This window comes from Neopelma chrysocephalum, unplaced genomic scaffold, assembly GCF_003984885.1.
Source record: "Neopelma chrysocephalum unplaced genomic scaffold, ASM398488v2 Primary Assembly neopelma1_23, whole genome shotgun sequence".
Lineage (NCBI taxonomy): Eukaryota > Metazoa > Chordata > Aves > Passeriformes > Pipridae > Neopelma > Neopelma chrysocephalum.
The window spans coordinates 36,887,868-36,912,013 of NW_020897691.1; the positions used below are offsets into that span (position 1 = coordinate 36,887,868).

The following is a 24,146-nucleotide window of genomic DNA, read 5'->3' on the forward strand; positions in this document are numbered from 1 at the left end:
AGCTATTCCACACCACATATTTCCTCCTTATTAGCTAGAGGAATTATGGAATTATGGACAGAAACAGGCACAAGATGGAACAAAATTAACCATAAAATGCCAGCTTTCTACTTTAAAAATAATGTCAATAAAAAGTTACCTAACTTAAATTTATTTGTAAAATGCTATATTATATATAGCAAGAGCACATCAATATAACAAAGTAGCACTGTTTGGAACCACTAACAACATATTTTCTACAAAGAACTATAAGCAGCACATTTCAGAGCAACAAAACTTCAGTGCTTCTTTACAAAAGGAGAAAAATTAGTAAGGCACTTCCTCTAGGGCAGTAATGGTAAAAGCACCAGTATCCTTTGGGGCAATACGATAGTAACAAAAATGTTAAACAGACTTACTATGCAAGACAAAGGCCTGGATGCTCCTAGGAGCAGCTTGTAATAACACTGGTCTAAGCCAGAATAAAACACAGCAGCATAGTATAAGACTTAGTTTGTATTTTACCTTTTTGTCAATATTATTAAGGAAAACTAACATAACCAGGTTCAAAGCAGGGCAACAGAAGGACCTCCTGCAGTCATCAGGACGTCCTACTTGTCACAAGCTCTTCGCTAAACCAGTAATACTTACACTGAATGGGCACAGCCCTTGTGGCTGGGCACATATCCAGGCTTGGCTATGCACCTTCCTAGAGCAGTCAGACACTTCTGTCCAATCAGGAGCCAGCAGCCCACCACAGACATTGCTATCCAACACCACCAGAAACAGTGGGGAGTCTGGCATTCTCCACTGTAAGCCCAACAGGCTGAAAAACTCAGTAACCACAGCACTTACGTGCTGTTGCAGTCATCTTTAGTGATACTTTCCCTAAGAATTCTAGTCGTCTATATGAATTTGGAGTTCAGGAAGACTATACTTACTGAAACTATTTTAAAAGGTACAAATTTGACTTGGCAAAGAAGAAAAATACCCATAACTCAAAAAAGTTAGGCAGCCTACAAAATAGGCAAAAATTCTTCACATTCCAATACATCCTTTTGCCAACCTGTTTTCTAACAAATGTCTACTCCTTTACATTGTCTACACATGAGAAAATCTAGAATTTTTTCTTAATTTAGGAGTTACTATATTAGCATATTAACTATACACCTGAAGCCACATGTTAAACATTCTTTGGATGTGCTGTGCCAGCAGTCTTTCAACTTTCAGTAAACGTAAGTTTATTCCAGTGAAATATATTAATTTTCCATAGTGAATATTTCTCTATACTACAGCCCATAGGTCCAAATTGCTATGCCCACATACACACTTGCACTCCTGTCCTTTATAAAATAAGATTTAAAATTTTTAGCCTCTCAGTTAAAAAAAATCTTTTAAAAATAATTTAAAGTTACACTTCTTGACTATTCTGGGTTAACTACTCACTGACAAAACTGTAACTCCACGGGATCTCTCCCACCTTTAGTTGTTCCATTCTAGCCCAAGGCATACTATCACTCTCTAGCCAACACTGAGTTGTGCTGATTTAAAAAAAAATTTAGATATACTCAAGCTTTTGTAGGGATAATAATCTTGGATAGGGAGGTAAAATAATTCTGCTGCTCTTCCTTTTTAAAATTATGAATAAAAAACAAAATTCTTATTGTTGATCCTTTATCCTTCAGAGATGGCAGTGCCAATTCCAGCGTCCAGAGTAGTGGCCAGCTGAAATGTCATCTTTGCTTCTTTGGGTTTATACAACTAGTGGTTCCCAACACTGCGTTAACTTTTCCTCGTTGACTGTGTTGACAACAACATGGTCGCAATCATACTGTGTGCCTCCTGTAAAGAGAAATTTCAAATGTGTCTTTGGAATTAAGAGACAAATACTCTGTGTTTCAGAGAAAATCTAGCAAGAGCTGGTGTAGACAGTTTCTCTTCACCTCGAGGCACTGAAACGACAGACGTGTTTGCATCACTGCCTGCTTTTGGAATTAATTTTGAAACAATTTTTGAATTAATCAGGATCAGCCTGCCTGATCCTCTCCACCCCTTCAGTAATTCAGTTCCTTGGCTTTTTCAGCCCGGGTGGAAAGGAAAGAAACACTGCAATGCAGCCAGGTGTAGCTCCTTTAAGGCTGTCACTTCCCAAAATTCACTTGGCTACTGAGTTTCCCCACAACAGTCATCAGTTGTAACTCCACTCTAAAAATGATGTTTACACGATGAAGTAAGTCCTGCTGCTAACAGACAATACATGTGTGATCACGTCAGTGACAAGGTCTACCACTCATTTACTCTTTGCCATTATAATCCTTTATTTGACCAGCTGCATGCACAGAATATCACCAACGTTCAGCTGTTTCCACTGGCAGCTAAACATATCTGAATGCAAAATAGAACCCTTTCTTAGAGGAGCTTAATTTAATTACGTGATGCAATGCCAAACATGTTCCCATAAGAAGAGCACCATTAATATTCTGACTTAAGAAACTCAGAAGCAAAGAAAACTTTGACTAGAGCTGAAAGTCAGAATTGACATTTTTTCTCAGATCTGCTATGTACTGCAGAAGTGTAGGACACATGCATCTCTTGTAGTACACACCTGCAACAGCAGGTAGTATTCCCATTGGAAGCACCCATCTGAGCCAACCATTTATACAAAACATGCCAGTATACTCCACGGACACTGTCTTTTTGTTCTGCACACCAACTGCCTCACCCTCCCTGAATGAGCAAAAGACAAGCCTGGCAGCTGAAAGCTTATGATCAGTAACAAATATGGATTCTAGCAGACCTCATAAAGAAATATGCTGTGCACCTGGAGTCCTGCATGGGCAGGCACATTTAAGAACAGCTCTTCTGTACTAAGGAAATACTGACTCAAACTCAGCTGTTCTCCACTTCAGGAATTTGGGGGATGCTTTCTGGTGCCACTGTCCCAAATCAGAAGGGTCTCTGGGAAGGCTAACAAACATGATTTCTCTCCTTGCCAGTGCCAGGCAATTACTAAAAAGCAGTAGAGATATACAACTTGCAAAATTCTTTAGAAAGGGGGGAAAAAGTCAATAACATAGCTCAGTTATCACTGTGAGTGCAAAAATAATTTTCAGCAGTATCTGATAGAATGTAAACATGTTAAAATGGAAGAAGATGGGATTTTTTTTTACAGTGGATAAAGAGACACTTTACTTCGGTAGGGTGGTGCTCTGGACAAGGCTTTGTGCTATGCCAGTATATCCACAAGGTGGCATTGGTAACTGTACAGTTGAACAACTGTATTCATTTGCTGAAGAATTCTTTTAACACTCAATTTGTGGTCCAGAATGGATCAGGAGAATTGGCAGAAACAGGTATTTTTCCTACTAGGCTTTCTCCTTAGTAAAAGCTAAAAGTACCTACTCTTTCGAATTTACTGTACAGATCTACTTTTTTTTTAAGCTAAGAGTGCATCTATACTTCCATCACCAGACCTATCCATTGTAAAGTTCTTCAATTATAAATGCAGAATACATAATTGCTTTTAACATGATAAACTGAAGAAAAGGCCATGCAATAGTATTTCTGCTTGTTTGGTGCAACTAAGAACTGACTTTAGGAAAAGGCATGGCAGTCATTGTGACTAAAGGTTCCTTGAACTGGAGTCTTCTTGATAAGTTTATAATTAATCATCACTAGCTTTTTATGGCAGTAAAGAGAATTTTTGACTATTTGTGCTACTGTTGTATTCTGGTCAGACATCAGGTAACCCTTTTCTCACGGTTCTGATAGTCCTACCCAGTTGAGGCAGGTGATTGTCCTGCTCTGCTCTGGTACAGCCTCGGCTTGAGTCCTGTGTGCAGTTTTGGGAGCCACAATATAAGAAGGATATAAAACTATTAGAGAATGTCCAAAGGAGGGCCACGAGGATGGTGAAGGGCCTTGAGGGGAAGCCATATGAGAAGTGGCTGAGGTCACTCAGTCTGTTCATCCTGGAGAAGAGGAGACAGGGGAGACCTCATTGCAGTCCACAACTTCCTCGTGAGGGTAGGCACAGGAGTAAGCACTGATCTCTCCTCTCTGGTGACCAGTGACAGGACCCAAGGGAATGCCATGAAGCTGTGCCAGGGGAGGTTTAAGTGGGATAGCAGGAAAAGGTTCTTCACCCAGAGGGTGGCTGTGCACTGGAACAGGCTCCCCAAGAAAGCTGTCACAGCACCAAGCCTGTCTGAGTTCAGGAAATGTTTGGACAATGCTCTCAGGCACATGGTGGGATTCTTGGGGTGTCCTGTGCAGGGCAAGGAGTTGGACTTGGATGATCCTTGTGGGTCCCTTCCAACTCAGGATATTCTATGATTCTATGAGTCTTGTCCTTTTTAGTTCTAAAGTGTTGACTCTGATATCTTTCTAGTTGGGTGGTTTTGGTTTTTTTTTGGTTTTGAGGTTTTCCTTGGCGTTTTATTTTTTTTTTGGTTGGTGTGGTGGTATTTGTAAGTGATGTACTTAATGCCACGGCATCAATACAAAATTAATTTTAAGACAGCTAAAAAAAATTAACAGCTATAGAAAATGATTGTTCCCCTCACCCAAAAAGGCAGTTATGTAAGAACATATGATTATGCTAATTCTGCTAATCATTCCATTTGCTGCTTTTTCAGACCTTCTGTGAAGCTATAAAAACAAAGTTCAGAAACAGTATCTACACGAATCAAATTACTATGACAAAAGTGACTCCAAAACACACATCAATTGCACAGAGACCTTAGGCTACTATGGCAGATTCTCATGCTTGCAATAAAGGTATAGCCATTAATAAACCAATGAAAAAACTTTTTGCATCTAATCATATCAGTGTAAAAGCCTGCCTTTGCTTTCCTAATATCCTTTGGCTATTGCATCTACAGCTACTATATAAGAAAATTTGCTCTATTCAAATTACAGTTAATGAGAAGTTAGGTTGTTCTTGCTTCAGCATTTAAAATAATCATATTCACATCACTCAAAAATTAACTGAGGATATCTACAGTGAGTGGACACTGAGAATACAAGATAAGCAAGTACTGTGAGTTACTAAATTGTATATAGGAAAAATGAAATTAAGTCCTAGGGCCTGTATAATTCAGGAGGTCAAACAAGCTGATCGGGTCTTTTTTGCTTCTAGATTAAAGTAACTAAAGCACCATCCTTAATTTATAGGCACATTTGCTGCCTATCCCACTGTAAATACCGTGTAATTAAGACCCAATGTAATAAGATAAATAAGATAACATTTGCTTACCTTTGACATCTAAAACCAGCTTGGGTTTCATCTTGCTATAAATCCTGCCATCAGGACTAATATGCCAATATTGTTTGTCTTCATTCCGCTCAAATGACAGACCAAGTTTAGAGCCAGGAGTTATAAGATTTCCAACAATTGTCAAGCAGCAATCCTCTGCCATCTGTATCATCAGAAAGGCAACAGCAGTTATTCAAAATGGCCTTACTTCTAGTATCCACTGTTTTTTTATCGGATAGGAGAGATGTCATCAGATAAGAAGAGAATTCAGGAATTACTTTCCCTCAAGGAACGTATTTTTGCCCTGAACACAAGACTATTTATTTTTCTTTTGTTCCTGTTTCTGCCGAGACTCTCCACTACACAGGAAGATTAAAATAACCATGCTGTATCAGTTCAAAAGGTACAGTTAACACCTCTCTCTAGCAGTAGCTAATAACAGATGCTGAAGAAGACTACATGCACTCTACTCTTGTATGCAGTATGTTCCCGATTATCTCACTAAGTCTACAACAATTGCCAGCCCAGGCTTTTCCATGCAGACCCAATACCTCTAATGCTTGTTCTCTGTCACTACCCACCAAGATCAGCGTAACCCTTTTACATGAACACCCTTCTGTATCATAACCCTTCTGTGGCAAGAAGTTCCAAATCTTGCCTAACATTAAAAAAAAAAAAAAAAAAGATACGCAACTACTAGTTTTATTTGATGCTTTCCTCACCCCTCCCTTATTTTAAGGGATGTCTTGTCCAGGCTGTTTGCAGACACTTCAAATGTATCATCCCTCAAAGTGTCCCCTTTACAGGCTAGAAAGTCCTAGCTCTTTTGTCTCTTCCTTACATAAAAGCCCTCCATCTCCTCTGCACAATATTTTTTGTTCAGTCATTTCTAGTTCTGCAGTAACCTTTTGAGATAAAGGATGTAGCTACACAGTATCAAGTGTACGAATTTCACAGTGTATCACAATAATATTTGCTTCTTTGTTCTACTCTTTTCCTAGTAATTCCTATTACTTGATTTTAAAACTCTGCAAATGTCTTCTTGGTTAAAAAAAGAACTGGCAAAAATCAAGCTTACTTCAAAAGATTATTAAGGCTGTAGTAAATAGCAGTTAATTATTCTAGATGAACAGTGATTTTCAATAGATCACCATAAGCTGCACCTTTTAACTACTGAATGCACTTCTGTGGCAGATTAAATGCCCATCTGTCATTGTTGATATGCCCTTGAACTATTTTTGCCGGTATTTTTCAAAGCACTACTTTTTGAAAAACTAGTACTTCTGACTATCATAACCTAGAATTCAGGTAAGTCGATTTAGTTCTGCAGTTCTGAAATTTGTATCTAAAACATTCTCTAGTGGGACTAGGAAGAACCCAGTCTTACACGTTAGGTCCACTAAGCCAGTACTGCATCCATCTCCAAGAAACACATGAAGAGTGAGGAGACCTGAATTTTTATCTGCTATTCATATCTGTTTCTGACAAAATGAGCAGAATGACTTTCATATCCTGCTTACTGATTATCCAACATACTTAAACAGGCCTTCCTTGAAAACCTCAGGCATACCTCAAGGTACTGTGACTCAGTCAGTGAGATGACCCAAGCTTACAAGAAGAAAGGCACAAGTTCTTCCAATGGCCTATGCCTGCCTACATGCCTACCCACCCAGGAGCTCAGTTTTGTTCTTACTATGTGGTAAAAACCAGTTTTTGTTTTGCGCGAAGTAGATTTACTGCCATTCAACAGAAAGATGGCAGAGCTCTGTAAGATTTCACTCACTTAAGATCAGTGTTGCCAGCTTGCAGTCCACATAAGCTATGGGACTGCTATACAGCACGAGCTGTGTATTTTGTGTGCACAGAAAAATTGCTTTATGACATACAGAAACCGGGACAAAAACCAGGAGCATTTATCTAAAGCCATATAATACCACACTGTCTCAATATGAATACTTTCAGTGACATGTTTGAGAGGCACCATCAAAAGATAAGTCTTTTGTATGCGATATTAAAGCTTTTAGCTTACTTTGCATCATTTTGCTGTCTGCGTAAATCCCTTTTACAACTGCATGTGTCCTGTAAACATGTCCGAACAATGCCTTAGCTTATTAACAGTAAGATTCTTCCCTCCAGCATAGATGACATAGTTATAAATGGCTCCTTTGAAGTTATACAATCCTATAGAAAAAGTTCACATGATTCTTTGCAGTCCAGCTATTTAACAGTATTAAAGTAACTTAATTTTCTTTTGGCTGGCATCCCTACCTAAGACTTTTCAAGCTTAAATATTATATGAACTGCACATACCTCTGCTCACCTCAATGACAATTTGCACATGATTAGTTTTATGGACTGTGAGAAAAGTAGGGTGTGATTTGGAAGCTTGTACAGAGGAAAGGAAAAGGATGAATTTGACAAATACAGGGATAACCAGAAAACAAACAAAAAAAAAAACAAACCAAAACAAAAACCAACAAAAAAACCCACCCCACAAAAGAACAGGATTTTATCTTTAAGCTCGCCTGAATGCAGAAGAGTGTATAACCTACATTACACTAATTGACCTACCACAAGGTATGCATAGTTCAAACATTATCAGGAAGGGTCTATTTTAAAAGCTCTCTCCTGCTTTGACACTTTTGTGATATTTTCACTGTGGAGAAAGAAGGCATGAACATGGAAAGAGCTCATGAAGTGAAGACAATGGTCTTCTGGTGTTGATTGTACTTCTGAGGCTACTATTCTTTAGAAGACAATAAATCATAACTATAATCTCTCAAAATTTCAATTATATATATTAAAAAATCACACTATTAGTTAGTGTCACCAGAAAAAGCCAGAGTTCAATTAAAACAAAAACTCACTAAAAACACCCCCCTACAGCAAGATTATATTACAGATGAAACAGAATATGCCTATAAAATAAATTAAGATGATGCAGTAGGAATTAAATTCAGAAAGCCCTACTATTAGAGAGGAAAAGAGAAAATGCACACTGAACTTGAACCTTACCCGGCACCTTATGAATCCATCCTGATAAACCCAGATTTGATCATCTGAGTCTGTATCTTCTGCAGCTTGTATTCTGAGAAGATTCAGATTATCTAAGTTTCCATCAGCTGACATGAATTTTCCTGTTTCCTTGTTTCGAAGCCTAAAGTACACACGTTTCTGCAGAAAACAAAAGAACTCTTTAACCACAGAACACATCTTGCTCTTGATTAACTTCAGAGCAATTACTGTCAGTGCTGAACCCCATGCCTCCCTCTTTCTTTCAGAAAGCTTCACATTTTTATTTGAGAATTTAAATTTGAAAGTCCGTAAACATCTTGGACAAGCTTTGAGAACTGGCTATTCTGCCTGGAGAGTTTTAGGCTCACCTATGCACTGAAATCAGCACACAGAGGAAAGCTAAGAATTTTTAGTTCAGAGCAACACTAACTTCTCTTTGCTACCTCCTTGTATAGATGCTCTTAGCTTCCATTAAGAGTGCACTTCTGCACTGCTGCTTATTTCACTGCCAGCAAGTATTTCACTGCACATTCATGCTGTGGCCTGTTAATTTACATTTCTGTTTAGACAAGCTCTCAGCAGGGCAGTCAAAATGCATTATTCCTAACTCTGCTTAAGACTATACAAAGACAACACTATGACAGCAAGCAAATATAGTTGGTTGCAGGTACAAGTAAACTGTGAATTAGAAAAAGCTGTTTCTTCAATAAACTATAGCTCAAGAAGGATCTCAAATGTTAAAGCTCCCAGGACTGCCACACCATTGGACAAAGTCACCTGGTCCTTACTTAGAGAACAAAATGAAAAGGGCACCACAAGAATAAATTTTGCATTAGATTTGCAAATTATTCTGCCAAGTAATAAGCAGGGAGGGACCTTCTCTCCTAAATCAACACAAAAATCACTACTAATTGAAGTGTCTTTTTTTTTGACCAATTTTCTTGTTGTTAGAAAGATAATGCAGATAGTACAGACAATATGCCAGTAACCAGTTTGGGTGCTAATTATGAAACAATTTCAAATAATTCATATATAGTAGTTATAGCCATTATTTGTTAATCCTTAGTTAATCCTTATATGCTGTCTTCTATACTTTGGTTTAAAGTTAGCTTAATTAACAGTTTAAGCAGTATAACTGCAAAGCCATGTAGCATAATCAAATAGCTTTTATTACAAGTGAAACTGTAGAGTGATTTCTTTACACAATTGCCATTACTGAAGCTTGAGATATGCATCAAGGCTGTAATGCTGCTTTCAACTTTATATCTCCCCAACTCCACTACAAAATATAAATTAGTACTTGATAAGCTCATGTCAAAGGCTACTCACCTGCAGTAAAGGTCTCAGAGAACCTATCTGACAATAGCCACTTGCTTTATACCAGTCTGGAATTTCATTCGGTGTTAACAACATCTGACGGCCCCTGTAATTACTGTGTTCATAAATTATCCATCTACGAGTAAAAAAAAAAAAGAAGAATATTTTTACTGCCAAATCCTTCTTTGGAATCAATAAATGGGTTTAACAGAAATCTGTCCCACAAAGTAGTAGTGTTTAGCTTTGCAAAGTCAATGACCTTCTTTGTAAGAGGCCTTGAAAAATAATAAAATCGTGTCCTGATTTAGACCGACTCATTAAGATGAATACACCAGAGTTCAAATTTTAAAGTCCTGTTATTTAAAAATTAGAAGCTGAATGAAACAAAGCATTTTCTTGGGAGAACCAAACTTTTAAATATCATCTATTTTCAGGAGGCACTGACTCCTCAGGGAGCAGAGATCTATATGCTGCATATGCTGTATATGCTAGATGGCTGCAGGTGCAGAACCTAAAGTTTCATGTATCTAAATTTGGCCTGAGGCATGTGGGAAAGAATTGCTATGCATTCAGACTGCAACAGGGAAATACTGAAAACTGCAACAGGGTGAAGCTCTCAGGTGTTTTGGTAGAGGTTTATTTCAGAACACCTTTCTTCTTTCCAAATACCTGAAAGGGGGGCAGGGAAGAGACAAAGAGAGAGCAAGAGTGCACATAGAAAAATTTTGTTTAGCGTTCCCTAGCACACATCCAACTACACTTACAATCACACACTGAGTGTAATCTGTCAGAACTCAACTTCTGATTCTCTGCTATTGGCACAGACAGTGAATTACAACAGGGCTTCAAAGTAGGCTGCAATACAGTGCAATTTGTAGAGTTTTCTCACACTGATTTGCTGGAACTGTCAGCCAGCCATGGGTTTTTGAGTACATGAACACTCAATATGCACATTTTCCTGTTACCTCCTTCCTCTGACTGGTTTGTCAGCAGACATCTATAACTAGAAGGACAAACATCTTAATTTTGGTGTTTTTCACAGCCTAATACATATCTATCCTGGGTATGAAATTAGGAGAATTATAAATGGAGGTCTCTTAGCAAAGGATGAGAAGATGAAACCCCCCTTCAATAAGGGAGGCAGTAGGGGCAAGGAAACTAAACCTTGTATTTTGACACATTTCAGCAGCTGACACTGCTATTATGAAATCAGAATTTTCAAATCGTATTCTATATGTTTCCAGTGATTCACCAGAAAAAAACCCACATATATGCATTGGACAGGAAACACACACAATTCACAGCTCCATTACCTGGAATCATGGTAACCATGATTCAAGAAGTAACTTGATGTTTGACTTAATGTTATGGAAAGTGAGGATCAGCTATACTGTGGTTAGGATGAAAGATACTGAAATCTCAGGAGGCTTCAGAATACAGAACATGTACCTTTTCTTATAACCTTTGTTTCAGAAGTTCAGTTCAATGAGCTGAGGAAACCCTTTGACCAGTTTATCCAGATTGAGGAAATGGTTTGCTCTACAGATCTGGTATTAGCTATCCACTAGAGGGCAGCCTTAAGCTTTCCAACAGCATCTCTCTAACACACTCCTTGGAAATTTACCTCTTCAAAAGAACAAATTTAAATGCAAAGCAACAGTAACATGGATCTATTGTTTAAAAAAAGTCGCATTCTTTAACTTAGAAAGAAAAAAAAGAACATATACTTGGGACAAATATCTTAGAGGTTAAAAACAGAGAAAAAAACAAAAAGAGAAATGTAACAGATCTACTGGAACCCTAGAAGATAGCACAGTAATTTTAAAAATTCTTCCGAACAGCTTTTAAACTTCATCACAGACTATTTTTTTTACATTCTCTTGAAGAATACATTTAGAGAACAAAACTGCTTAAAAACAGCTAACAAATTTAACTGCTAGATTTACAACCCAGGGTCTCATCCAATTCCTGAAGAAAAAAGGGACGATTACTAATGCCAGAGGGGGCCAGATAATGATCTGTTTGTAACACTGTGTCCATAACAAGGTTAAAGGATCAAAATTTTGAACTTATGACACAGATCACAAAGTGAATGATTTTTTTATGATTGAGATCTAAACCAAGAGCACAGAAGTTGGACGCTATATGAGCTGACTTTTATAATATGGCATGAGAGATGACACCAGTTTCCTTGTGAGCTTTATTCAAATTCATTTCAACTTCTAGCACAGGATACCAGTCAGGGAAAACACTGTTGAAACAGGAAAATGAAATGAAGTGAAAATGCTCTGTAAGAAGAAACTGCTCTGCAAGAAGAAAATGCACTACGCACATTATGATATTCTAATTTTACATTCCTTGGTTCTTAGCACCTGTAATGTTTCTGTTGAATAAGTACATCATTCTACAGAAGCAAAAAGTAATTTTAAACTTACATGCCACCAAGGACTTGAATTGAAGCTATTCGAGGACTGTATCCCAGGAACTGGAGATTTAAGATTTCTGTACCGAATTCAATTTTCTTTCCTTGGAAACCCGTCTTTTCAAAAAGAGCTATGCAGGGTTCAGACAGCTCCTGCAAAGGGAAGATCAGCACTTTTCATAGGATGTTAGAACTCCAGATGGTGACTGTGAACATCCTTACTCCACACAGCCCTTTTATTTCAGAGGTTTCTTGATTGTTCAAGACCAAAGACAATGTTTTTGCTCTACAACCAGTTATTTAAAAGAAATTTAAAAAGTCATAAAAACCTGTTATTCAAAACACACAAGAGATCTTCTTGCATGGAACATAAAACTTCCTTATCTTAAGGCACACACAAACATCTCAGGGGTTGATTCTTGCATAATATCTTTAAGTATGTTTTAAAATAATTTTAATCAATGCCAAATCCCTTTTCCATTGTGCCAAACCCCACTCATTGTAGGAATTTTCATCTTCAGACCCAAACACATGGTAAGATAATATTGATTTTCTACAGCTTCAAATGATGACAGCCCTGACAGTACTGCTTATCACTTACTGCTTTCATTTTTAACTTTTACAGTAGGTTACGGCAACATCAATCTCTCACTAGACAAAAGCTGCAAGATTCATACTTCTGAGGTGAAATTCATGACAAGTGAAAACTGTAACATCTGAATCCTCCAAAATGGGGATATGACTCTTCTCCCCCTCTGTCAAAATGCTTCTGGTGTCAAAGGAATTCTGCCTACACAAAACTCCCTGCATCACTGAATCCAATTTAAATGTCTTCTGGATAACAAACCTCGGACTCTTTTCTGTAGAGAAAGGTATCTGTAGTGGACTGGAAATAACCTCTCACAATTTAGGCCTTCCTGTGGAAGCTGGGAAGTAGGGTTTGAAATCCCCCAGGGTAAAGTAATTTAAGCCTGAGTGTCCCGGTGTTACAGTGTACACTCAGACAGAAATGACACTGCCACTCCCTTTCTCACAAGTCTTCCAGCAACGACTGCATAAAAGCAATGCCATAGCCAGAAGAGTTCCTTCCTTCTGGCATGTGTTCAGCACAAACACATCAACTGGATCGGGAACACCTGACATGACAGAAAGTCTTGACAGACTCCCATCTGGCCTCAGGCATGGAAACAGGCCCTCCAAGGCAGAGCTGGCTCCATACATGCGTGGCAGCTCATATATGCATGCTTCCATGTGACTTTGTTAAGCAAGACGTCGCATCTACCAATTTCCAGACAGTGCTCAAATTCCTCTTTAGTTTTCCTCTAGATGTTTAAGGGCTCAGATGATGCACGAGCATCACCATTATCTGCGCAGCAGTCCAGGTTATCGCACAGAAGCTGAGCTATGCTTTCTGATGGCACACATGCTGCTAGGCTGTGGAAAATGCCAGGAGAGGCCTTTTAGCTTACTCCAAAATTAGAGTATGCTCATCCCCACCACTGAGTGTGAAAGGCTAACACCAGTTAGACTGTCACACATCACCACAGGTAAAGAGCCTAACAGGAACAGTCACACCACACTGATGTCCCAGTACCTCTGACCACTCAGCCCTTTTACAGAACAGCACTTGTACTCTGAGACATGCAACTGCTCAGGCAGCAGCCCTTCAGCCATATACAGTGCTTTAGAAATAATCTACTTCCAAAGAAAACAGAGACAGAAAAGGAAATCCTCCAATCTTCTGCCACACCTTACACTCTGGGCATTCTCTGGATTCAGCAGCAACACTGTTAGATAAAGCATTCCCTGAAGAGAGAAGTGCAAGATCAGCTCATGAATTTTTCTTTCAGTACTTCCCATGTACTGCACTGTATGAAGTTGGTGTACCTACATTTAGTTATTCCACGGAGTTGCTCATTAAAAAGAGGTATTTTCAGCATGACTGTTAAAGCATAAACCACATTCACAGTTTTTTTTATAGTATATTCAGGAAAAAGAACATGTATCAAATTCAAGAAGGAAAAATGCTGTTTTCCATCTGCAGCACAACCATGTGGAGCACGCAAAGCAAGCACAACCAAGCAAAGACATAGTGGCATAAAAACCCCAAAAACCTCAAGCTTATAAACAAAAGCCCTTTTAACCTTCACTTACGAGTTTATCAAATATCCCTATAATTTCCTTTTTTTTTTTATAGTCCCCATAAATGGATCCCAGCAAAAAGGAGTTTAATTAGATAAGTACAGTAATGTGACATATTAAAACACCGAAGGTGCTTCTTGTATAGAAATGTCACAGAAAAATCATGAGGAAAGTTATAGAAAGGGCAGATGGTGGGGAGGAATTAAGATTGGCACTGCCAAAAAAACAGTTCCAAAATTAGTCTGACAGGTAGCTAGAATAATAAGGTTTAAGCTTTTGGAAAATCATCAAAGATGAACAATATGATCATTTCTGTCTAACCGCTTATTCTTTCTGTTTTGGTTTGCTAATAAACCACCGAGCAAAACAAGCCATTTTCCTTTTCTCTGCAGCTAGGAAGCCTCTGGAAAAGGAAGCAGCAGCACATGATTTACAGACAGATGCAGCTCTGTGCTACTGTCTGAAGTGTGATAAACTGTAGGACTAGTAAAAGTTTCACAAGTGAAAAGAACTTAAAAGAGGCACAGAACTGGCATTTGGCTGTTTTAAGACAACAGTCTCTGTCACAAATAATAAATTTTTCCAAAGTAAGCATTTTGAACCCAAGAATTCCTGACATTTACAGAAGAGCCTATTTTAATTCATGGTGATCACCCACCAAGCGTGGCTAGAAACAATTCTATTGTTTTTAATAGGATCTGTCTGCTAGACAGCCAAAGAATTCAGAAGGCAGACATACTTCCTGCACATGTTTGTTTACAGGGTACATCAAAATGCTCAAGACATGAAAGAGGATGACACATTTTAGTTCTCTGTCAACTGCTATGTCACTGACAGGTTACAAAAATTACAGTGGAGTGCAATAAGGTTGCCAAATTCAAAGAAGAGAGTCAATAGTGAATTCCTCCTTTTTAAAAATGAGTACCATCTCCTCATATTGCTGTTAAGTTCCTGGAATCTTGACCACATTTTTCTAGTAATTACTTTGATCTTAAAAGATACTTGCAGATTCCGTAAGTGATCCATCATAATGATTGGTTATAGGCTTGAGCGAAGGTGTTCCTCACGTGGTGAGTTACAAAATATGTAAATGTAGTTTAGTTTGTATCCACCACACACAACACTGCCTAATTTTACCAAATGGCATTGGGTGTTGCTTTACTTCATCTATAAGTGTGCATTATTTTGTGTTTATCTCAAATTGCATTTCCCTGATGATACCAACATTGTTTTATAATTACATGTATTTCATGCTTAGTTATGTCTGCTTTTTTAACATGCATCAAAAACAAGGTCCACAGTACAGATATTTCTTCACACTGTTCTACCACTTTCTGAACCCACTATAAGTGGTCTCTCCTACTGGGAAATAGTCTGACATATTCTTGACTCTTTACAAGTTCTTTTATAAGCTGTTATTAAGAACAGGGATCCCAGGCAGCTGCTTCTGTGATGTCTTCCTTGCAAAAACTGCACAGAGGTCAAAAACAACCTGACTGACTGCAGCTAGGACACGTAACTGCTACTGCATAGAAGAAAAAAACCCCAAAAACACAAAAAAAAACCAACCCACCAAAAAACCCATCTCTACTCTGTTGTCTGTGTACCCTAGAATTTTTACTGTTGCAAAAAATACAGAGGTCAAAATCATCACTGTATTAACCTTTACTTTACAATATTTCTAATAGCTTTACTTACAATATTTATAATCCGTAAAGATTTTAGAATTGCTTGGGGTGAACAACCCATCGCTGTTAGATCAGGATAGGTTCCTTCTTCTAACACATACTGGTTACCAGAGAATTCTTCCTGGTCATACACTATGCAGCTGCAGGAGGAAGGAGAAGAAATTGCCTCTTAAGACATCTGTGCAAGTAAAATGCAGAAACATTATTTACAATGTTTTGTCCTGAAAGACTGATGTGCAAACTGCAAAGTATTGTCCTCTGTAAGTCCCCATATATGAAACCACTTCAAGTGTTAGAAAGCTGGTTGCTTTTCTAAAACTTATACTATCTTAGCAATTTTGTAGTATTCATTCAATGTAACTTACCTGCCATCTAAAATTTTTGAAGACTTCACAGCAAATGAATCAATACATCTCGTGTTTTTTTCAAATATTTGGCAGTTACCCTTGAATTCAGGCTCTGAAAATAACTGGACCTTTAAAAAGTTACAAACATATTTAAAAACAATTCATTCTTCTACCTTCAGTAACGTCTCTACCACTACTTCTATAATTAGATTAAAACATACTTAAAACACACAGATTTCCTCAGTTACATATATTTTTTGTTACCTCTTCATTCTTGCAATCCTTGTTCAAGACAGCAAGGTAACAATTCTAAAAATTACTTCTGGCTGTAAATCACTCAGTAACAAACAAAATAATTGAAACAACACTAGTGAAAATAGCTCCTTGGTGTACCTGCTGGAAAAATTTTTTAATTCCCACAGAATGGCCAGGGTAGGCACACATTTATTAAATGGCCATAAAAAGTTTTCTATTATCAATCCACTTAATCTCCAAAATACATACTCTTCCCAGTAAATGAAAACTCTCTGCCTCTCAGAACGTAAATGGTGCAAAGCACCATGGCAAAGTACTCAGACAGCATGCCAACAGGCACAGTATATATTCCCAGGGTAGATGGGCTTTGTGTGCCTGTTAACTGCTATAGATACAGTCATGTTGATTCTTTCTTTCTCTGCTCGGAGGATAAGAGAGGGTATGTTACCCAGAGTCTTTTGTCCTTGTTTAAAAAAAAAAAAAATTCTAAGCAGCAAACTTGCTAATTTGGTTAGAGGATAATTAACCATGATCACTCAGAAGTCATTCACATTATCACATGCCTACCAGCTTTATTCACTCTTAATAGAGATACGAGTGTGGGCACGTACAGCGTTCTTCAAAGAACAACACGCTGACGATGGATGCAAAATATTGACTGAAAGGCATTACTTCTTTGCTTCCTTAGGATACGGTCTTCCCTAGGATAGGGTCTTAATAGGCACTTAATATAGAGATGCAAATAATTTTTCATGCACATAGCCGAGATATTTATTCCCCATAGTTTATATATTATCCCTACGTGAGAGATTCCAGTGAGGCATGCTACTAATCAGGAGTGCAAAACAACTCAGCTAATATATTTCTCCCTACTTTTTAGTTCTATGATACACTCACCATTTTGACTGAAATGAAAACAAAAAATAACTTTGTACAGGGAAAAACCTGAAAAGTTTCAGAATTAAGAAAGGATGAAAAAAAGACACCCACTAGCCTCATGTAGTCAAAACTACATATTAGTACTTTCCCACAGGGAGACAGTCCAATGTAGAAATGTGTTAAGTCGCTGAACAGACAAGTTTCCCTGCTATTTCCTTCTCTTAAGTTATTGACAAAGATGGCACTTCTAAGCACAACTCAGCAGTAGCTGTGAGTGAACAAGACTCCCTTGAATTAACAGAACTGTTAAATAAATAAGAGGTCCAAAAGTAATTAAGTCACAATTGTACCACAAAAAACAACATCTATCTTGTAGAACACTTGCCTCAGCAACAGACTTCAGGTACCTGCACCTCTGCATAGAGGGCTGCAGGCCGCAGCTCCTCAAAATAATCACTGATACCCTGAAAGAGCTCACTTGCTGAACCAAGACATTGCCAGTGCCCTAAGGAAGTTCTGATGGCAATTGTGTATTAAATCTCGCCTTCCTTGGGTCTTAATGCCTTACTCAAGAGGTTTAGAAAGCAGCCTTCCTTCACCTGCAGTTCTCACTCTTTGTCTGACTAGTAGCTATCTATGCAAATACCTGGGTGTTACACTGGACAAAAAGCCATTTCTTTACTTACATGTCACTATACAGTATGTTTCATGCACTTAGACAAGCATCTTACCTTGACTTTGCGCCTTTCACTTCCAACAAAATCCTGCAAAAGTTTTGAGGGAAAAAAAGGGAAAAACATTTTCAACAGTGATAACATACGAAAGTTTACTATTAACTATTGTTTAAAGAATGTAAATAAACTGAATTTGATAGAAAAAGTATAGTTCCAAACACTTAAAAGAAACTTGCAAAAGAAGTATAAAATTAGGTCCTTACCATGACAATGGGTTGAACTGAAGATATTTTGCAATTCTTTCCCCCCCATGCCTCAATGCTGGGATATAGCCCTTTAGCCAGTATATACTGCTCCCCCGTAAACTCAGGATTCTCATAAGCCACCCATCTAAAAGAGAAAGAAGAGGAGGGTGATCAGTATAAGTCACACTACATTTCCAAAACACAAATGTGTATATTCATTATTGTCTTAATTTAAGAACAAATAAAAAATTTCTTAAGTGCCAAACTGATGCTATTAAAACCCTAAACAAACCAGTGCATAAAATACTGCACACTCCATGTAAATTTTACTTCCATTAGTGCTACTGTGTCAATACAAATCAAAGTGAATTAGCTAAAGCAGACCACAAGTTCAGATACATCATCTGCTAGATATCCTAAAAGCTGTCTACAGTAAGAGTATTTTGAGATGTTTTACAATTCTATTATTTCACCTAGAACAAGTTCTTCTCTAAAACACAAAACTAGACAGACAACAGAATACAGCTTTTTGGATAAAACTAACTTTCAGAGTCATCTGGGCAGTAAAGATGGGAATAGTGGTTTTTAATGTTGCCTTTAGCAACAGCTCAGTTGTGTGTAAGCAAATACACACCCAAATAGAAAGCTGAGCTGCAACAACAGGCATAAAAACCAACGAGAGCAGGCTGTTCCCTGCTAGGAATCAGAGACATCAGCAGAAAGAACACCCTTGAAAGTTTAAGCATCAAAACCATCACAAATTTGACCAGATTTACGTATTTAAATTCAAAGCCATTATTATAACTACTTAGTCAGATCTCATGCCTGACAGAGGCCACAAACTCAGAGTTCTGCATCAAGCCCATAACTTCTCAGTCAGAATATGCCTTTTTGAAAGACATTCAGCTTTTGAGATGACACACTTAAAAAGCAACCAAATCACTACATATCTCTCTCCAATGTTCAATTACCCCTGCAGTGCTTTAGGTCCAGTCTGAAGTATCTGCTATCAGTTACAGCCTTGCTATGCATAGTCTACTACATTCAATCATTCAATAGACCTTCTGCTATGGTGTTCTTCTAACCCTGGTTCCATACTGAAAGCCCAGAAAGAGCACTCCCTCAATCGGTACTACCTTTGATTTTGTGATAACCTGCATAACTTCTCTAATATTTCACTGCTAGACTTTCCAAGCTTTCCCATAATTACATTTACAGTCTTTTTTCTGATTGGTTGTTTTTTGAGTGCCCATATGAGAACAGGCCACAGTAGCAGCTGAATTTCATTCATTATATTCATGCAAGGATCAGGACCTCTTGCTGGTTCCTGGTTCTACAAGAAAATCTTCCACTAATAGTCAACCAACTTTCAATTTTAGCCAATGTGGTGCATAACAAGCATACACTAGGTCATGCCAAAACTCACTTTCAGTGGCTTCAGAAACTTACTGAGTTTCAACACTAACAAAAAATTTCATATCATAAAGTAGTAAAATGGTATGGAACTTATAATTTGCAGTGGAAGATAACTCTCACCACCTAAATTCACCATAAAATGATCTATGTGTATTGAGCAATTGGATTTTACTAAGCTGCAAGTTTATTCCAAGTACAAATGCCAGAGTATCTGCAGATATACGATGGGGGATAACCTCAGACTGAAATAAAGCTGCATCAACATGTATGTGCTGAGAGTATGAACTTTGTATTACTTGTCCATGGCAAACACTCAAATAATGATTCACATACATCACTATTCATATCTCTTGGTTTGCCTCAGATATAATCAATTATTCTAACTTGTTACGCACTAATTACTTATGGCATATTTCAAGGCCCATTTCAAAATCACCTCAGAGTAATTCATCAAAGAGACATTGGTATGTACAAAAAATTGAGCAGACAGTTTAAATGTCACAGGTGTGTCTATACCTGTATACCATATATACCAAAAGCAGTGAAAATGAGGGTTCCTTAAATAATTCCTTCAGGAGACATTCATTAGATTTTTCAATGCACAAATGTCAGGGTACAACTATGGTGCATGACAGTTTAAATTGATTGACATCTATGAAAGCAAGTGTTTCTGATATTAAGTGAATTATAAAACATATCAGACGCCTCCTAAAAATCTCTTGATAGCAGTTTAGTTTCCCCCATCTAAAAAGAAGCTTGAATGCAAAAGTAATCAACAAATCTGAGCTGCACATGTTTACTTTAAAATCAATGGAATTTAAATAAGTACTACCCTTCCATGAAGTTACTTAGAGAGTTTCTACAGTCAGGCCTTAATGGTGAAATACCTGAGCTTTTCCACTTCATTCAGAAGCCCATACAAGCTATTGAAATTAGTAATAACAACAAGAAGGACAGGCAGCTGAATTCAGTACCAGCTAAACCTGTCAGACCTCAAGACTAACCCTAGGAAGGAGCACTGCCTTAATCCAACTTCTGACTTAACTGAAAGGCCTGGAGAGCAAGACACTGCCTCCATATCTGAGCAGGAGAGCAGCATTCCAGCTGCTAGGCACAACAAAAACTGAAGTACTGCTCTGCAGCATGGCAACAACCACCCTGCCCCACAGGGAGCTAGTTCTCCTAACACAACAGATTTTGTAACCCCCAGCCGTACAAATTGCCTTGGCGAGGCTGAGCAACAGCTTCATCCCAGGTGGCTGGCAGGATGGTGCTGGAGACTCCTCTGTACCATCCATGCCCCTGAAACCAGAGAGGTAGCATAAAACTCTGTTTATATATTGTTAATACTATTACACACAGAGAATCTTTCTCCAAATCCCTCTACATATGATGTCAAGGAAGTGCAGTACCAAACAGGGTCAGGAAGAACAGTCAATAAAATAATCCAGACACAGGTAACTCACTAAAAATCAGCTTTGCCCAGTATTCACCTTATCTAACTTTGGTAGGAAGCAGAGAGGGGGCACCAAAAAGGTTAACTGGCACTTGCAGATTTGTAGCATGATTAACAGAGAGGATGAGGGAATAAAATTTTGTTTATAGGAAAGAGAGAAAACAGGTTCATCACACCCCTTTGTGACTGTGATTCCTAGTTTCCAAGGGATCTGCAAACTTTCATTTTGTGACTCCTTTTAAGGGTTTTGCCAAACATCAGTTCAGAGATAGGGAGAAGTGGATGCTTTGTTTGAAGGGCTCTTGCCCTTTTCTGCACCCAGTGGAGGTTTGTTCTTGTACCTTGTGTCTCTTTAATTTCACTCATGTTACCTCCCTGACTGCATCTCAATTAAATTTACTACCTTCTGGTTTCTTCTGGTATATGAACTACTCAACACCTAATTATTCCCTTAATATCACTATCCATAGGTACACTAGAAGCAGCCAAATTTACACTGTGGACTAATTACTTGATAACTAGGGGAAAACCAGGCTGATTACACAACTACAGTAAACAAATGCCTACATGAAAAAAAAAAAATCCGGAAAAGTTCTTCCAGCAAGTTCTAAAGCAATTAACTAAAACACAGGGGCTTCTTCAGGAGTTCTGGCAAAAGTTTGCTGTGTTTGTGGATAAAGAAAAGGCACACTGCAAGTGTACAATTCCTGTGATTTTGATCACTATTAAGTATAAGTTTGAAGAGCTTTTAAGCAGAGAGGAAATCAAAATTGTACAACAGTTGGTTTTAGTACTTGCTTGAACTTGTAAAGGGTGTTACCTGTTGCTAGTAAATACTTCCATTTTCCGCCACTTCACATTCTGCCAATTTAGAAGTAAAGATCAAACCCTACTTAAAAGAAGAAAAGCCTCTCCTATTTTCAGGCAGTCTGGATTACTTACTCTCACCTTAATGGCAGAAAAATAATTTTTGGATTTTATGTTTGTCCAGTCTCTGAAGAATGCTCAAGAGCAAAACATTTTCATTTTTTAAAGAAGTCAATACTCATAACCTTAGGATAAATTTTTCAGGCTGCCTTTACAATGGATTTAGCAAAGACATTAAAATATTGCTTAGAAACATAGTTTAGAAACACAATAGCTGAAAATTTTAATGCAGCTAGTGCTCAATTACGCCAAAACAGAATATTCACTCCCCAGATGCAGAGCTGGGCTGTCTTCAGCATACTGTTTAGAGCTGCAGTTGAGCTCAGAACTTGTTCAGCAGTATCTTGCACTGCAGTGTCAGGCTTTCTTTTCTTTGATATACCCTTTAAATTACAGAGCAATGACTTGATTAATTTTAATTATGTGGGAAATACAGATCATCTGTTACTGCTCTAATTGCTTACCCCAGACACCTGTAGTTAAAAAAACCTGCAATGAAAGGTTTAGGGCTTCTTATATTTTTGACTTTTTATTTTAATGAAGTACTTTCAATACGATACCAGGAAGGTTACTTTGAAATATTATGACAAGCTTTTACTGAATCTGTCACAATTCACTATGTCATCATCTGCATTACAGTCTAAACAGCTCAGGAAATTGCTCAATGGATTATTCTGCTCTATGACAGATTTCTTGGAAAGAAGGATATAAAAAAAATCTTCTACCTGAACAGATGGTTAACACTTAAAATAAAGCACTGTATTACCAAACATGACTTAACACGAATCATTCAAGCTTTCTGACACATTAACATTTAGTAAGAACACCACCACAAAACCCCCAAATACTCATAACCTCTCTGGAAAGAAAGAAGATTCATAACCACCTGTTATGAACAATGCATCTAAATTTTTAAAAAGCTTATTGCTACAAATTACATCTTTTAGAGACTACAAGGTGAAGATTACAGGAGTAGTGGCAGAGTCTGTGGGACAAGTTTTGTTCATAATGACTTCTATCCACCTTTGCCATCAGAGTATTAGAGTCACTCTTAATTACTACAATACTCAAACTCAAGTATGATTTCTACCTCAGCAGCAACAGACACATTTACTAGAACAACTACACGAAGGGCATGATAGGTAACCCACAATTTGTTTCCCAACCTTCTGAGGTGACTCTTTCCCATTAATCTCCCTTGCATATTACAGAAGACAAAAGACCACAGCAGCTTCAAAGGTCAGCAGGCAGAAAAAAAACCTGCTGTTGCACCATATTCATATACAAATTAAAAGCATTCCTCCAGAATGCACTGAGCTTGATTCTGCAACCTTTATCCAGACAAAACTTGCAGAGATATTGCACAGATAACACACAGAAAGATTTAGGGTGCAGCTGGGTAAGCAGAACTTTCAGCAAGTCACCTGCATGCACACTAGGCAGGGAGACAGACTATACATCTCACACTCTTTTGGTTCTACTACTTTACTTAATTTTGTGTATTTGCAGCCATGATTGCTAATACTTGTCTGTATTTCCAAAATAATTTGATACAGTCTGTAAGGCTGCCCAACTCAATTTGCAACTGATGTACTAGACAAATCAAACAACAAAGTCTATCAACTTATCAACGGCATGTGATAGCGCTCATGGCATAAAGAGTTGGATTTGTTAATGGCCATGGCCAATGCAACATTATGGGAACACCTGTGTTAAAAAAACCCAAACAAACAACAAAAACAACACCACAGCACTAAACCACCCCTAAGCTAGAGCATTCAATTCAAAAGCAATGTTAAGTTTCAGAACAGTTACTCTCCTTAATAACAGAATGTATAAGTGAGCATGGTAAGAGTTATCTCCATTTTACACATAAGCAAGAGAAAGAGCAAGGAATCTGCCTGTGGTTAAATGCAAGAAGCCTGGAAATTAGTTCCAAAACTAGCAATTATTTTCATAGCAATTTTGCTGTTGAAATGCTTAAAATGAAATACAGTCACGAGAATAAGCTACTTCTTCCTCTCTGATGAAATGTCATCTCATATTTTCATACTTTGGGTATCAATATGTCAGCATTTCCTGGGACCATCTTATCATGAGAAGAAAGATGATTTACTCTACACATTC

At 37.9% G+C, this 24,146-nt stretch overlaps 1 protein-coding gene across 1 annotated transcript in view; it reads right to left on the bottom strand.

Annotated features, from left to right (window-relative positions):
- Window positions 1–23: 23 nt before the first annotated feature.
- CRYBG1 (crystallin beta-gamma domain containing 1) overlaps window positions 24–24,146 on the bottom strand; it is a 41,914-nt gene continuing 17,791 nt past the window's right edge. Inside the window, exons 13-21 of the mRNA XM_027694008.1 lie at window positions 18,239–18,365; window positions 18,033–18,065; window positions 16,186–16,295; window positions 15,831–15,960; window positions 12,004–12,143; window positions 9,581–9,704; window positions 8,252–8,410; window positions 5,237–5,399; window positions 24–1,821 (exon numbers count right to left, since the gene is read on the bottom strand). Coding sequence (XP_027549809.1) covers window positions 1,733–1,821; window positions 5,237–5,399; window positions 8,252–8,410; window positions 9,581–9,704; window positions 12,004–12,143; window positions 15,831–15,960; window positions 16,186–16,295; window positions 18,033–18,065; window positions 18,239–18,365 — 1,075 coding nt within the window. The 3' untranslated portion in view covers window positions 24–1,732. The remainder of the gene's footprint in view (window positions 1,822–5,236; window positions 5,400–8,251; window positions 8,411–9,580; window positions 9,705–12,003; window positions 12,144–15,830; window positions 15,961–16,185; window positions 16,296–18,032; window positions 18,066–18,238; window positions 18,366–24,146) is intronic.